At 41.0% G+C, this 16,351-nt stretch overlaps 1 protein-coding gene across 2 annotated transcripts in view; it reads right to left on the bottom strand.

Moving 5' to 3' along the window:
- Positions 1–8,277: 8,277 nt before the first annotated feature.
- TMEM59 (transmembrane protein 59) overlaps positions 8,278–16,351 on the bottom strand; it is a 28,643-nt gene continuing 20,569 nt past the window's right edge. For both annotated transcript variants that reach the window (XM_017874523.1, XM_017874524.1), the window contains exons 7-8: positions 13,824–13,932; positions 8,278–8,911 (exon numbers count right to left, since the gene is read on the bottom strand). In XM_017874523.1, the coding sequence (XP_017730012.1) occupies positions 8,756–8,911; positions 13,824–13,932 (265 nt within the window). In that variant the 3' untranslated portion in view covers positions 8,278–8,755. The remainder of the gene's footprint in view (positions 8,912–13,823; positions 13,933–16,351) is intronic.

Below are 16,351 nucleotides of genomic sequence, written 5' to 3'. Positions count from 1 at the left end.
GTACATATCTCTATTGCTCTTTACACACACACACACGCACAGACACATCTAGTTAGTGTGCATATCTCTCCTGCTCTTTACACACAAACACACACACATGCACACACACACACACACCCACCCCTAGAATCACAGTGTAGCAAACTGCTCTGCAAAGGGAGTGACCTTGCATTCCCATCAGTAGTATGTGAGAGCTCTTGTCTCCCCAGTCTCACCAGCTCTTGAAATTGCCAGACTTCCTGACACCTGCCAGTCTGGTAGGTGTGGAATGGGATAGTCCTACTGCTACCACCAATTGCTAACATTTATGGAGTTCTTTACTTTTGTCACATACTGTACTACATGCTTTATGTATATTCACTGATTTTGTCCTCCACAGGAGATGGAGACTATTATTATTTCCATTTTACACATGAGAAAACTGAGGCACAGAGACATGAAGTTACTTGCCCACGGTTTGCAGCCACAAAGTGGCAGAGCCAGAATTCAGACCTGGCTGGCTGAATTCACTCTTATCCTTATGTACGAATTCACTCTTATCCTCACCACTCGAAAGTGTGGCCAGTGGATCAGCAGCACCTACATCACCTGGGAGCCGGTTAGAGATGCAGATTCCCAGGGCTCCCCAGACCTACCACACCAGAATCTGCATATTGACAAAATGCCCAGGAGATTCAAAAGCACATTACTTTGGAAAAGCACCGCCCTACCCTGTGTCGTCATGCAGCTCCTTTTAAAATATACAAGTGGATTTCCTCGCTCACGAATTGCCTTTTCATATCTATTGCCCATTTTTCTATGGGTGGTTGGTCTTTTCCTTGTTGATGTATGAATTTCTTTATGATGGATTTGAATCATTTGTTATATGGGTTGTAAATCTCTCTCCCAGTCTGTGGTTTGTCACTTTGTAGGATGACTTCTGCTGGCTCCTTCTACCTTTCTAAATCCATCGTTCTCGCCAGGAGCCTTCTTTGCCTTTGCCTATACCTATATTCTTTATGCTCTGTGTCTGCCTTTTAGCCTGGCTGTGGCTAAGGGAGAGTCACTGGACACCAGGTCAGCAAACCTCAGCTTGAGTCAGACAGACCTGGGTTTTCATCCTGACTGCCAAATTGAGACCTATCTAATTTAAGGTGGGGAGCCGCAGACTCTCTCAGTCTGTTTCCTCATTTGAAAAATGGGGATAAGAGGCCGGGCCAGTTGGCTCACGCCTGTAATCCCAGCACTTTTGGGAAGCCGAGGCAGGCGGATCACGACGTCAGGAGATTGAGTCCATTCTGGCTAATATGGTGAAACCCCATCTCTACTAAAAATACAAAAAATGAGCCGGGCGTGGTGGCGGCGCCTGTAGTCCCAGCTACTCGGGAGGCTGAGGCAGGAGAATGGCGGGAACCCAGGAGGCGGAGCTTGCAATGAGCTGAGATTGCGCCACGGCACTCCAGCCTGGGCGATGGAGTGAGACTACGTCTCCAAAAAAAAAAAAAGAAAAGAAAAGAAAAAAGAAAAAAGAAAAATGGAGATAAGAATCCTTAATTCAAAGAGTGGTGGCTGGAATGAAGTGAGTGCACATATGTGACACTGTCCTGCACCCTCTAAGGGTGGAATATTGTTTCTGAATGCCTTGGTCTGTTTCCAGTTTCAGAGATTGACCCAGGGACCTCAGAGATCTGCTTCTAGACCTGCCTATTGGTGAGGCCCAGCCTCTGCTTCAGCCTGGATCATTCCTTCTCTATCCCTCCCACAACTCTGGGATACTGGCTGGCTGCCTCTCCTCTCTGTTTACTCAACTGTATAATATACAAGTTAAACCTCATCCTGCTTTCCTAGATGGATGTGCACGTTTGTTACACAGGTAAACGTGTGTCATGGGGGTTTGTTGTACCGATTATTTCATCAGCCAGGTATTAAGCCGAGTATCCATTAGTTATTTTTTCTGATCCTCTCCCTCCTCCCACCCTCTACCTACAATTGGCCCAGGTGTGTGTTGTTCCCCTCTATGTGACCACGTGTTCATCATTCAGCTCCCACTTATAAGTGAGAACATGTGGTGTTTGGTTTTCTGTTTCTGTTAGTTTGCTAAGGATAATGGCCTCCAGCTCCATCCATGTCCCTGCAAAGGATATAATCTTGTTCTTTTTATGGCTGCATAGTATTCCATGGTGTATATGTACCACCTTTTCTTTATCCAGTCTATCACTGATGGGTATTTGGATTGATTCCATGTCTTTGCTATTCTGGATAGTGCTGCAATGAACATATGCATGCATGTGTCTTTATAATAGAATGATTTCTATTCCTTTGGGTATATACCCAGTAATGTGATTGCTGGATTGAATGGTATCTCTGACTTTAGCATTTTAGGTCTTCAAGGAAGACACTGTCTTCCACAATGGTTGAACTAATTTACACTCCCACCAACAGTGCTTAAGCGTTCCTTTTTCTCCACAACCTCACCAGCATCTGTTATTTTTTTGACCTTTTAATAATAGTCATTCTGACTGGTGTGAGATGGTAGCTCCGTGTGTGTGTGTGTGTGTGTGTGTGTGTGTGTGTGTGTGTGATTTTTTGAGACAGAGTCTCGCTCTCTCGCCAGGTTGGAGTGCAGTGGCACGATCTTGGCTCACTGCAACCTCTGCCTTCCTGGTTCAAGCGATTTCCCTGCCTTAGCATCCTGAGTAGCTGGGACTACAGGTGTGTACCACCACACCCAGCTAATTTTCTTTTCTTTTTTTTTTTTTTTGTATTTTAGTAGAGACAGGAGTATCACTATGTTGGCCAGGATGGTCTTGATCTCCCGACCTTGTGATCCGCCCACCTCGGTCTCCCAAAGTGCTGGGATTACAGGCGTGAGCCACTGTGCCTGGCCTGTGGTTTTGATTTGCATTTCTCTAATGATCAGCGATGTTGAGCTTTTATTCATATGCTTGTTGGCGGCATGTATATATTCTTTTGAGAAGTGTCTGTTCAAGTCCATTGCCCACTTTTTAATGGGGGTTTTTCTTGTAAATTTGTTTAAGTTCCTTTAGATGCTAGATATTAGACCTTTGTCAGATGCATAGTTTGCAAATATTTTCTCCCATTCTGAATGTTGTCTGTTTACTGTTGACAGTTTCTTTTGCTGTGCAGAATCTCTGGTTTAATTAGATCCCATTGATCAATTTTTGCTTTTGTTGCAATTGCTTTTGGTGTTGTCATCATGAAATCTTTGCCTGTGCCTATGTCCTGAATGGCGTTGCTTAAGCTGTCTTCCGGGTTTTTGTAGTTTTGGGTTTTATATTTAAGTCTTTAATCCACTAGATGGATGTTATAAGAATCCATTTAAGGCGACAGGTGCGAGTGCTACAAAGGGCTTTGCAAATGTCACGGGGAATCAACAAACAAACCCCATCTTGTGAATTACCTATTTAGACACTTTTACAAGATAGCATTATTTTTTAATGCAGATGATCCAAGTTTTATTAAAGTTTACATACTGAAGCATAAATAAATGAACAGATTTGTAGCTCCAATAATGATGGCATGATATACACCTGGAGGTAACATTAGCAACAGCTTTTGTTGAAACCTTTCATTTTCAATCAGGTGCTGATTTTTCTTCCACCCAAGTCTTCAATTATTGCTGTTCTAACACTGCAATAACAATTCAAGCATAAAAAAGCACACAAGAGGCAGTAAAATAAGCCGAAATAATTTAAAATTGAACAAGAAAACAAAATAATTTACTCTTAAAATGAAAAAAGTAAAATTAACCTCTAAACCAGGGGTCTGGTGAACTTGGATGGGGAAAATTTTAAATCTTCCTTTTCACCAACTGCTAACTGAAATATAACATTTTCTTCAATTACGAATATAGGAAACAGTCCACAGTAGGATCAGAGTACCTGTGACTTTGTCACCAGTAGAAATGAGACATTTATATATATTACAGTTGTTAGACATTTCAAAATATGAATTTGAATTTATAGTAATTTTAGAACCACCATGCAATCTTATTTTGTGTTAATAACTATGTATGTTGCTGGATCATAAAACTTTGAAAACATCTTAACTTTAACGTGATCAGTTTCCTTTGCAATCCTTTATATTTAGTTTTATGCATTTGAAAACATTACTATGAGAGGGGGTCCACAGGCTTCACTGGATCACCAAAAAGCTCAATGGCACAAAAAAGTTTGAAACAAAGGTCATTAATATCACAGGAAGAGAGTACTTAATAGTGAAATAGGGTGGGCATGGTAGCTCACGTCTGCAATCCCAACACTTTGGGAGGCTGAGGCAAGTGGATCACCTGAAGGCAGGAGTTCGAGACCAGCCTGGGCAACACGGCGAAACCCCATCTTTACTAAAAATACAAAAATTAGCCGAGCATTGTGGCGCACACCTGTAGTACCAGCTACTCGGGAGGCTGAGGCACAAGAATTGCTTGAACCTGGGAGCTGTGGAGGTTGCAGTGAGTCAAGATTGTACCAGTGTACTCCAGCCTGGGTAACAGTGTGAGACCCCATCTCAAAAAAAAAAAAAAAGTGAAATATATGAAGCTGACTTCAACAGTAACAGATTTCAGAAAAGGTCTGAGAACTGTGCTCCAGAATTTAATTACCACAAGGAGTTAGAAAATCCACACCACAATCCAGCTTCCCAAACAGAAGACTAAATTTCCCACTATCCCTGTCTTTACCACTGTACACACCCCCACCCTAGACTCCAGTGTAGAACAAGTAGTCAAGGAAAGAGAGATTAAAACGGTCATGCATGCAGATGATACTCAAATGCAAACATGACAGGCTTCGCAACTAGAAACCTGGTGGGAGGGGTGCAAGAGCACGCTGGGTTCCTAGAGACTGGTTGGCAAATGTAGAATTAGAGGACGGTGATAAGAAACCAGGGATCTGTGGGCAGCCTTCCCAGTTTGCTTGGCAACATTCTGTTGCCAGGCTGTGACCAGGACTCAGAGCCGAGTCCTAGGTTTACCATCCAGACAGCAATGTGGGGGAGCAGAGAGAGCGTTATAGAGAAAAGTTTAAAAATATAAGTAAAATGAAAGGAAATAGTATTCTTGGATGTTCAAAAAAGTACTCTGAGGCTAAGATGATTGTTGGCCTCTGGACTTGCCCTCTCTGGTCTATCTTCCACATTGCTATCCGAGTGAATCATTCCAACACTGTATGGAACCCTCTTGCTTAAAATCTTTCAGTGGCTCTCTACTGTGTTCAGGATCGAGTGCAGGTTTAAAGTGCAGGTTTATTATCTGGTCTGCCTAGCCCCATCTTTTGTCATGCTTTTGTATGCTTTATCTCGGCCTACTCAACAATCTGCAGTGCCCCACCCTCTGGCCTCTAGGTCTTTGAGCACAGTGTCCCCACTGTCTGGTACACTGCTCACTGTATTAATAGTGTTTGGCTTCCCCTTTCTCTTCAGGTTTAAGCTTGGCTATCACTTTCTCCCAGAAGTCGTCCTGTGTGCTCCCATAATGCACAGAGCCCCTCCTATGTGCTCTGTGCTTATCTGGTCATAGCACTTAACCACAATAATAGTCTCCTTTAGAGTCTGAGCGACCGGAGTCAGGCACTAGGTCTTATTGCGGTCCTAGCATTTAGCATAGGGCCCGCCATTCAGGATCTCAGGTGGTTGTTGAATGGTTCAATTGTGGACCTATAAAGGCAGAGCTGAGCAAAATTACTGCCTTGGTGTGGTGGTGACAGTAACTGGAAATCTCTGTCAGTGATTGCCTACATGTGCACTTGATATTTGAGTCCACAAAAATTATAATGGAACTACTTTATATCTTTAAAAAATTCATAACAATAACGGCTCATTTATCTAAGATAAATCCAGACAAATAACAAAGGGAAAATTGTTTGCTTCTGGCTGGAAGATAAGCTCAGACAGCGCAGGGTTTTGTGCTGAGCAGCAGCTCAGATTGCCTAATGATGCACCACAGGGATTTCTGAGATAAGACTGACCAGATCATCTAGTAATTTCTGATTTACTACAAAACATATCATAAATGAAAGGTGCCCGTGAAGTTTTGTGAAAAAACTAGGAATCTAGGCCTAGCTCATTCATTATGGTGATTAGTACTGCTTTAATGTAATTGCCTGAATTAACATGTCTCTTAGATGAGGGACCTGAGCCAAGAAGGACCTTAGAAGTCTGGGAGGTTTGAACCAGAGACCCAAGGGTCTGGAGAATTTGCCTAGGACCAAGACCAGATTCTCAAGATGCTTTCTGTGTGGTAGGAAATAAGACTATGACTGTTTTATGGAAACAAGGAGCTAAGTAAACTCAGGCACATCCAAGAAGGGCAAAACCGTTACTTTAGGAGAAGGGGCTTGGAAGCTCAGTTTTGTTGCTTTGGTTGGGATTTTCAAGATCGGAAACATTTTTATGCTGTACATATTTTGGGGATTTTTTTTTCAAAAGTAAGATCTTTCTTCTCAAAAGCAGATTCTGTGCTTCAGAATTTAATTATCACAAGGAGTCAGAAAATCAACACTACAATCCAGCTTCCCAAACAGAAGACTAAATTTCCCATTATCTCAATCTTTATCACAGTACGTACCCCCACCCTAGACTCTAGTATACAACAAGTAGTTAAGGAAAGATTAAAATGGTTACTTGTGCTGATGGTACTCCAATACAAACATCAGTCTGGCTTAATTATGCTAAAAAAGAGGAGACAAATATTTGAGTGCCTACTAAATATCAAGAATGTCTTGGTATTTTCACATATAAGGAATTCTCTCAACAAGAGGGGCGATATTTGTCTAAACTTGGATCAATACTTTGAAGAGAAATGAAGGTATCTCAGGCACTTCTCAGTCAGGAAGCAAAGAGAAATGAAATCAAGGGAAGGTGGAAGAATATAGGACAACTGTACAATTGCTCCTTCTTTTTTTTTTTTTTAAAAGAGATGGAAGTCTCATCATATTGCCCAGGATGGTCTTGAACTCCTGGCCCCAAGTGATCTAGATAATTCTTTGTTTTGTTTTTATAAGGGAGGGTCTTTTCTAACAGTGGGCTCTCTGATTCCTGCGAGACAGCAGCATTTTATATGTTTCTCCCTGTTTGCTTAACTGGATGCATTACAATTAAACCTGTGCCTGATCAATTAAACCTGTGCCTGATTAAGGAAACTATGCACTCATGATGGGAGACAAAACAACAGGGCTTTTTATTTTTTTAAAGGTAACTCCTATCCACTCCCCATGTTTTATACATAGTCCCTATATTTATTTGTATTTTTTTGTACAGAGAGGGACTTGCTATGTTGCCCAGGTTGGTCTCGAACTCCTGACCTCAAGTGATCCTCCCACCTTGGCCTCCCAAAGTACTGGGATTACAGGCGTGAGCCACTGTGCCTGGCTGAGTCCCCATGTTTTATCCCATGTTTTCTAACAAAAATAAGAAAGAAACAATGACTGCTTGACAATGACCGCTAATTCCTCCTTTCTTCCCCATCTGGATGTGTTCACAACTTTCTATCATCCAAATCTAGACAAACCTAAAAATAAAACCCCACACTTTGTGACCAAAGTCTTCCTTGATTAGCTGTTAACTGCTTTTTATTTGGACTCAGGAAGGCTAAAGACTAGGCCATAGGAGGAGTGACTAACTTATTCTTTAGTCAAACAGCACTGATGTAGTTGTCAATAATGCCACTGTGAATGAGGAAAGTATTGGTTTACAAAGTTTTTAATATTTTATGGTATAATAACAGTGAATCATATCAAAATTCTGGTGTAGGCTGGGTGCGGTGGCTCATGCCTGTAATCCCAGCACTTTGGAAGGCCTAGGTGGGTGGATCACCTGAGGTCAGGAGTTCGAGACCAGCCTGGCCAACCTGGTGAAAACCTCTCTCTACTAAAAATACAAAATTAGCTAGGTGTGTTGGCACATGCCTGTAATCCCCACTACTCGGGAGGCTGAGGCAGGAGAATCACTTGAACCTCAGAGGTGGAGGTTGTGGTGAGCTGAGATCATGCCATAGCACTCCAGCCTCAGTAACAAGAGCAAAAAAATACGTTTACCTTATACTTGATACACTGTCTAACAGAGAAAAATAGTTCTTTGGAAAGACTCATCAAACAAAAACCTATAGCCTGTGCAAAATAACATCAAATGTACTGCTGAAAGATCACTTTTGCATCAAAATGGTCCCTGACCACCACATTATATAGCAATAGCAATAGACACAGAACATGTCATAATTCTTATCTAGGTTGGGCAGGGGTAGGAGGGAAGGTCTAGAAAATCAGATACTCAAATTTCAGCACATAATTATTCAAATAAAATTTTAATGATTTCAGTTCCTGAAAATGTAGTGTCATTAAAGGTCATTTCCTGCTAAATTTCAAATTACAGATTTGTGGGCCATACCTGAGCAGAAGCATCATATTCTACTAAATATTCAGCTTATTAACTAAGGTAACTGACAGTATCATGGCAGGAGGTGAGGAGGAACAATGATCAGCACATAGCTAAGAAAAGGGAAAAAAACAATAACCAAAGCAAAAAACAAAATAGCTACAGATATTAGTAAAATAATAATACAATCCCAAACATCCACCTCTTAAATTACTAGAAAAACAATACCAATAAAGTTATAGCAAATACAGTCTTCACAGATTTGAGTAACTTTATTTGCATTTTATAGTGATTTCTTAAGGCCTATATCCAATGAAACCATTTTAAAAGCTCTATGAGGAGTGGAATTTTAGATGTCTATTACACTTTTCTTTCAAAAGAAAAATGCTTAAATTTCAGAATGAGCAAGATTCACTTTTGTAGGTAGAGGCCCTGCTTCTTCATGATCTTCAGTTTTAGATCTAACAACCACAAGAGAAGAAGCTGGATATTTGTTCAGCTTTTGTTCATTCATAAACTCCAAGTCACCATAGATACTCAGCTTCTGAAAAAGAAAACCAATGTACATTAGTAGTCTGGATAATTAGGAACCTCTCCAAGTAAGTCTTCAAATAACAATTTAATTTATAAATGGTTGGTAAAAAAAAATTCTATAAACAACTTTAAGAAAGAAGAATGCTTTTTCTCAAAGTGTTGTAGATACGTGATTCAGCTCCCAGTGGATGGCCAAAGAAAGCTGTTCCACGTCTCAAGTTAAAATCCTCAGGAGTATAACAACTGAGTATCAATAAAAATAGCTATGGATGCCTTAAGTGATCAAGTCCTTCAACATCTTAGCTCTCCTACCAAGTGGTAAAATAATTTGGTGCAAGTCTTTCTGCTCCTAAATGTTTTAGCTTAACATGTATGGAAAATGATAGATGCTATTTGAAAAGGCTGTGAGAAAAAAGAATATGCATGAAATGCTCTAACACTGATAGAAGGGTCTTCATAAATATATAAAGTTCCTTAATTGTTACTACCATATCCAAGAAGATACTAAAAGAATGAAAGCATAAAACAGAATCACTGCAAATGTCATAAAACTCATTAGAGAATAATGTTAATATCTAACATCTTTTGAGAGTAGGTAGACTTAGATATACGTATGAATGTCTCTGTGTTGTTTTTTTTTTTTTTAAGAGATGGGGTGTTGCTCTGTTACCCAGGCTGGAGTGCAGTGGTGTGATCATAGCTCACTACAAGGCCTTGAACTCCTGGGCTCAAGTGATTCTCCTGCCTCAGCCTCCTGAGCACCTAGGACTATAGGCATGCACCACTATGCCCAGCTAATTTTTCTTTCTTTTTTTTTTTAATGATGGGGTCTTGCTATGTTGCCTAGGCTGGTCTCAGACTCCTGGCCTCAAGTGATCCTCCTACCTTGGCCTCCCAAAGTGTTGGGATACATGTGTGAGCCACCACGCCTGGCCGTATGTATCTCTTAAAGGCAGAAAAGCAAAGTGAAAAGTCTTCACTAATAAGCATAGGCTGGGTGCAGTGGCTCACGCCGGTAATCCCAGCACTTTGGGAGGCTGAGGCAGGCAGATCACTCGAGGTCAGGAGCTCAAGACTAGCCTGGCCAACATGGTGAAACCCTGTCTCTACTAAAAACACAAAAAATTAGCCAGGCATGGTGGTAAGTGCCTGTAATTCCAGCTACTCAGGAGGTTGGGGCACAATAATCACTTGAGCCTGGGAGGCAGAGGTTGCAGTGGGCTGAGATCATGCCACTGCCCTCCAGCCTGGGGGACAAAGTGAGACTCTGTCTCAAAAAAAAAAAGAAATGGTATAGATTCTATTGTTAATCTACTCATACAGCAACAAATCCCTGTATCCAAAAGTTAGAAACTGAAGTGCTGATATCACTGGCAGGGCAACTCACTAGATTATAAAGCAAGAACTACACAGAAGTACCTACTACTGGAAAGGTGTTTTTAAAAGATGCTGAATAAAGAGCACCTTCAAGAATTTATCAAAAGTGATACATGCTATCCTGGCTGGGCATGGTGGCTCAAGCCTGTAATCCCAGCACTTTGGGAGGCTGAGGAAGGCGGATCACCTGAGGTCAGGAGTTCCAGACCAGTCTGGCCAATATAGTGAAACTCCATCTCTACTAAAAATATAAAAATTAGCTGGTTGTGGTGGTGCGTGTCTGTAGTCCCAGCCACTAGGGAGGCCGAGGCAGGAGAATCGCTTGAACCCGAGAGGCGGAGGTTTGCAGTGAGCCGGGGTTGCACCACTGTACTCTAGCCTGGGCGATAGAGAGACTCCATCTCAAAAAAAAAGATGATAAAGTGATACATGCTATAACATGATGAACCTTGAAAATATGCTTAGTGAAAGAGGCCACTCACAAGAGACTACATATTGGCTATCTAGGACTGGAGGGTGAGATGGGGGTAGGGGTGGTGGAGCTGCTGCTGCTTGGGAGAAAATGGTGAGCAATTACTAAGAGTACAGATTTTCTTTCTGGGCTGATGAAAATGTTCTAAAAGTGACTGTCACGATAGTTGCTTATTCATACATGTTTCAGATGTGTTCTACTGGACTGCTGCCTCAGGGGAACAACTATCCCGCAAGGAGTTGCCCCAGTACCTTAAGCTTTTCCAGTAAGAGTGTAGCTTTAAGACAAGTTCAGGCCAGGCGCAGTGGCTCACGCCCGTAATCCCAGCACTTTGAGAGGCCGAGGTAGGTGAATCACTTGAGGTCAGGAGTTCGAGACCAACCTGGCCAACATAGTGAAACTCAATCTCTACTAAAAATACAAAAATAAGCCAGGTGTGGTGGTGTGCACCTGTAGTAGTCCCAGCTCTTCAGCAGGCTGAGACACGAGAATCACTTGAACCCGGGAGGTGGAGATTGCAGTGAGCTGAGATCGTGCCATTGCACTCCAGCCTCAGTGACAGAGTGAGACCCTGTCTGGAAAAAAAAAAAAAAAAAAGTTCAGTGGTTGATAGGTTGGACATGGATCTGATATAGTAGGCCTCCTTAAAACTCAGAATTCACATGTGACCACTGGCTCTGGGGCACTGTGAAAGAAAAATGTTCACAACTCTACCTAACAGCATTTAAAGATCTTGAAGCAGCAACCAGGAACTGTTTGATTTTATACATCAACATGAAAGAAGCCACTGAAGGGAGGAAGGAGACTGAGGAGATGCTGGTTAAAGGACACAAAATTTTAGTTAGATGAGAAGAATATGAAGGTATATGAAAATACTTTGTAAATTTTAAAGACTATACAAGTGTTAGTTATCAACATTATCCTGTCCCAGTTTCTAGGTACCTACATCAATTATATCACCTTAATAAAAATATTAAGTATAATATCTTAATCATTTCTCATGTGCAAATCATATATTTAAACATCTTTATAGTCTATTAGGATAAAAGAGTTGTTCAAGCACCATATTAGGCACATGCCAGTGGCTTATTATTATATTCTAATTTCTGTCTCTTCTTCTTTTCTCTCTTTTTTTTTTTTTTTGAGACGGAGTCTCGCTCTGTCGCCCAGGCTGGAGTGCAGTGGCCGGATCTCAGCTCACTGCAAGCTCCACCTCCCGGGTTTACGCCATTCTCCTGCCTCAGCCTCCTGAGTAGCTGGGACTACAGGCGCCCGCCACCACGCCCGGCTAGTTTTTTTTTTGTATTTTTTAGTAGAGACGGGGTTTCACCATGTTAGCCAGGATGGTCTCGATCTCCTGACCTCGTGATCCGCCCGTCTCGGCCTCCCAAAGTGCTGGGATTACAGGCTTGAGCCACTGCGCCCGGCCCTTTTCTCTCTTTTTCTATGGCACTTTGGAGGTATAAGAAAACTAAAATTTATTTCAGCGGGATTAGATGTTGACAGCCATTATTATTCTATATTTAGTTATATAAATACTTTTCTGTTCTTGAAAGCTAAGCTGAATAATCAAATTATAGCCTTTCCCCCAAACAAAAATCCTTTACCTTAACAGTTATATTTTTTGGGCCAGTTAAATTTTAATTACCAAGGAAGTCACAATGTCTTCTATCTCTTATGGGGTTAGATACCAGAATATAACAACTCAAAATCAAACACTCCAGCATTTCTCCTCTCCCTCTCCCTCCCTCTCTTCTCTCTCCCTCCCTCTCTTCTCTCTCCTCTTTTCTTTTCTTTTTTCTTTTGAGACTCAGGGTCTTGTTCTGTCACCAGGCTGGAATACAGTGGCACAATCCTGGTTCATTGCAGCCTCAACCTTCTGGGCTCAAGTGATCCTCCCACCTCAGCCTCCTGAGTAGCTGGGATCATGGGCACACACCACCACACCCAGATAATTTTTATAATTTTTCGCAGAGACAGGATCTCATCATGTTGCACACGTTCTTCTCAAACTCTTGAACTCAAGTGATCCACCTGCCTAGCCTTCCCAAAGTGCTGGGATTAGATGCATGAGCACCACACCTGGCCCAGCCTTGCTGCTTCTAAAGCAGCACTGCTCCTTAATATTGTGGTAATTAATTTAAACTATTAAATGGTTCTACAAATCTTTTCTCCGGCTGGGTATGGTGGCTCATGCCTGTAATCCCAACACTTTGGGAGGCAAAGGTGGGCAGGTCACTTGAGATCAGGAGTTCAGGACCAGTCTGGTCAATATGGTGAAACCCCATCTCTACTGAAAATACAAAAATTGGCTGGGCATGGTGGCGCGTGCCTGTAATCCCAGCTACTTAGGAGGCTGAGGCAGAAGAATCACTTGAACCCAGGAGGCGGAGGCTGCAGTGAGCCAAGATCCTGGCCACTGCACTCTAGCCTGGGTGACAGAGTGAGACTGTGCCTAAAAAAAAAAAAAAGGCGGGGCACAGTGGCTCACGCCTGTAATCCCAGCACTTTGGGAGGCTGAGGCAGGTGGATCATGAGCTCAGGAGATCGAGACCACAGTCTCTACTAAAAAATACAAAAAAATTAGCCAGATGCGGTGGCGGGCGCCTGTAGTCCCAGCTACTCAGGAGGCTGAGTCAAGAGAGTGGCATGAATCCGGGAGGCGGAGCTTGCAGTGAGCCGAGATCGCGCCACCGCACTCTAGCCTGGGTGACAGTGCAAGACTCCGTCTCAAAAAAAAAAAAAAAGTCTTCTTTCCCATATGTCCCCTTAGAAACTGATGTCAACAGGTCTTTTCAGTCTTAAGAGAGTCAGAAAGACACACTTTTCTCAAGTCAGTCAACATACATGTCACCACGGTAGTTAGCATCACAGAAAGCTGGGAACAACAATTCTTGTGTTGCAAACCTGTAATTTTTATGTGTGCCAACCTCTACCACATGAAAACCACCACATCTTCTCTCTTTCTATTAGTAGAGAGGCCTTGTTTTTCCAGCTAAACAAATAAGGTGTTTAAAATGATATCTCACAGGGCTCAGTCTTCAAATGGTCTAAGGGTTAGAATTAAATTTACCTCAGAGGGAACATACTGCTCCACAGCTGTAGCAACAGTGGCACAACAAATCCAAAGCAATACCATCACTGAGAGGACAAGAGTTGTAGTTAAAATCCACCCAGAGTTACTGGAAAAAAAATCAACAATTAGTTATATTAAAATTTTATAAGAAACAGGAGATTCTTAGTCAATCAACCTTATGTACTTAGCTCAACAGTACAATTAAAACTTTGTTAATTATCTTTGAAACTATTAAAAAACATACTTACAGAAGGAAATATTATACTAATAGCTATTACATTAGGTTGGCATAAAGTCTTTTTCCTCTACTTCTAATGTTTCTGTAACATGGCTATATCACTTTTGTAATAATAATAAAATCAGATATACTTGACTTTCTGCTAAATATATAAGGCAAGTGAAAGTGTCCTGTAAATTGTACACTGTTGTACAAATGTCATATATTATTTTACAAATTATTATACTTGCTTTAAGAAAACCAATATACCACAAAGTTAAGGAATAGTCTAGGTAAATTTAAAATGATCATTTGTTTTATAAAAGAAATCACAACAGGCTTCCAGAAGTCAGTTTCCCTAGAATACTTCACATATTTAATTTGCCATAATTTACTTATACTTCAATTTAAAAGAGCACGTCTATTGTAAGGCATTCTGTAACCATTACAGTATATCTCAGTAAAGAGATAGTTATATTTTCCTTATCATTAAAATATCTTAAGATAGAAGGCCAGTTATGAGAATCAGCAATTAGAGGTTTTTTATTTATTTTTAATTTTATAGAGACAAGCTCTCACTATATTGCCCAGGCTGGCCTTGCACTCATGGGCAAAAGCCATTCTCCCACCTGAAGTTTTTTTCATAATTGACCTATTAAGATTCAAAGAATAGGAAAAAGTCAAGCCATTTTTAAATAATTAAAAGTCTAACTCTGACAAACTGTGTAACACAGATAGTCCCTAATTTTCACATCTCTGCTCATCCAACACTGCCTAATAAGAGATCTATACTTACCACCCTAACCACTCACTTGATAGTTTGGCAAGACTTGAACACGCAGTAAGCACAGTCATTGTCTGCCAGCAAAAGAGGTGGACTTTGGAGAATGTATTGTATCTAAAAGTAGGGAACTCCCATATGATGCTTTAAGTATACCAATTTAGAAAGATAATAGAGTAAAACACATTTTTAATGAAAAAAAAATACCCACTTTCCTCTCCATGTTCCAGCCCGAACTGAGTTAAGGAATTTACCACAAAATGAGGATATATTTGATATCTGGATTCCAGTAGCAACTACCTAAGCCAGAAAACTGGGGTTCATCCCTTCAATCTCCAGAACAAAACAATGACTAGATCCTATAGATTTTCAACTATCTCCATTATCTCCTGTTCTTGTCTACTGCCCTAATTCAGGCTTCATAATCTCTTCCCTGATTTACCAAAGTTCTCCAACCTATCCTTCACATAGAAGCCTCTTCTTGACACTAATGTTACGTTCCTGCTTCTAATCTATCCTTCACATAAAAGCCTCTTCTTGACACTTATGTTATGTTCCTGCTTCTCTCTATTCCTGTTTTCCCAGTTCAGTCAAATTTCTGACTCTCCTTATCCTCCATATATAGTAATGTACCCTATACACATTGAGCAGGAGGCCGGTATATCTGAAAAAAAATATTTAAGTAAATCTTTTGCTACAACTAGCAAAAATTTCTACTCATTACTCAAGATATTTCTATCTCGCCTGTCAATCCTCCCCTTGAAACCTCCAGTAGACTTAAATACAGTCTTTATATGCTGTGTATGAGACATGTGTAGGAGTGTGTATATGTATAGCAATCATTATTGTCTATGTCTGTCTAGACCTGAGAACTCCTGACATCTTTTCTAGGTCTCAACTCCCTAGCACAGTGCCTGGCTCTTCAAAAGAAATACAAGTGAAGAAAAAGTGACCTCAATTTCCTTTCTGGAGATAATGGTGTCTCTTTAACAGCTACGATCAGATTCCAATAACTGGCTGAGTGATTCTGTATGTAATCATGGAAAAATCATGACACTTTAGGAAGTAAATAGTTACAGCAGAATAGGATGAGCAGAAGATGTATAATTAGAAAAATTAGGTTTGAATTCTAACATAGTGACTGTGTAACCTTGGGAGTAGTCAATTCACCTCTCTAAATTACCACCTACTTATCACAGGGTATTGTTCTAAAAGTCAAATGGGATCACTGAAGGGGAAAAAGCATTTTAAAAAAGAACACTTAAAAAAAAATTTTGAGACAGTCTCGCTCTATCACTCAGGCAGTACAGTGGCATGATCATAGCTCACTGCAGCCTTGACTTCCCGGGCTCAAGTGATTCTCCCACGTCTGTGGGGAAAAGAACGAGAGATCAGCTTGTTACCATGTCTATATAGAAGGAAGTAGACATAAAAGACTCCATTTAGTTCTGTATTTGAGATGCTGTTAATCTGTGACCTTACCTTCAACTTTGTCCCTGCAAGAGACATGTGCGAAGGTGATTTAAG

This window comes from Rhinopithecus bieti, unplaced genomic scaffold, assembly GCF_001698545.2.
Source record: "Rhinopithecus bieti isolate Rb0 unplaced genomic scaffold, ASM169854v2 scaffold_7684, whole genome shotgun sequence".
NCBI classification, from domain to species: Eukaryota; Metazoa; Chordata; class Mammalia; order Primates; family Cercopithecidae; genus Rhinopithecus; species Rhinopithecus bieti.
The sequence above is the reverse complement of the archived record's forward strand: the minus strand, read 5'-3'. Positions and strand labels throughout refer to the sequence as shown.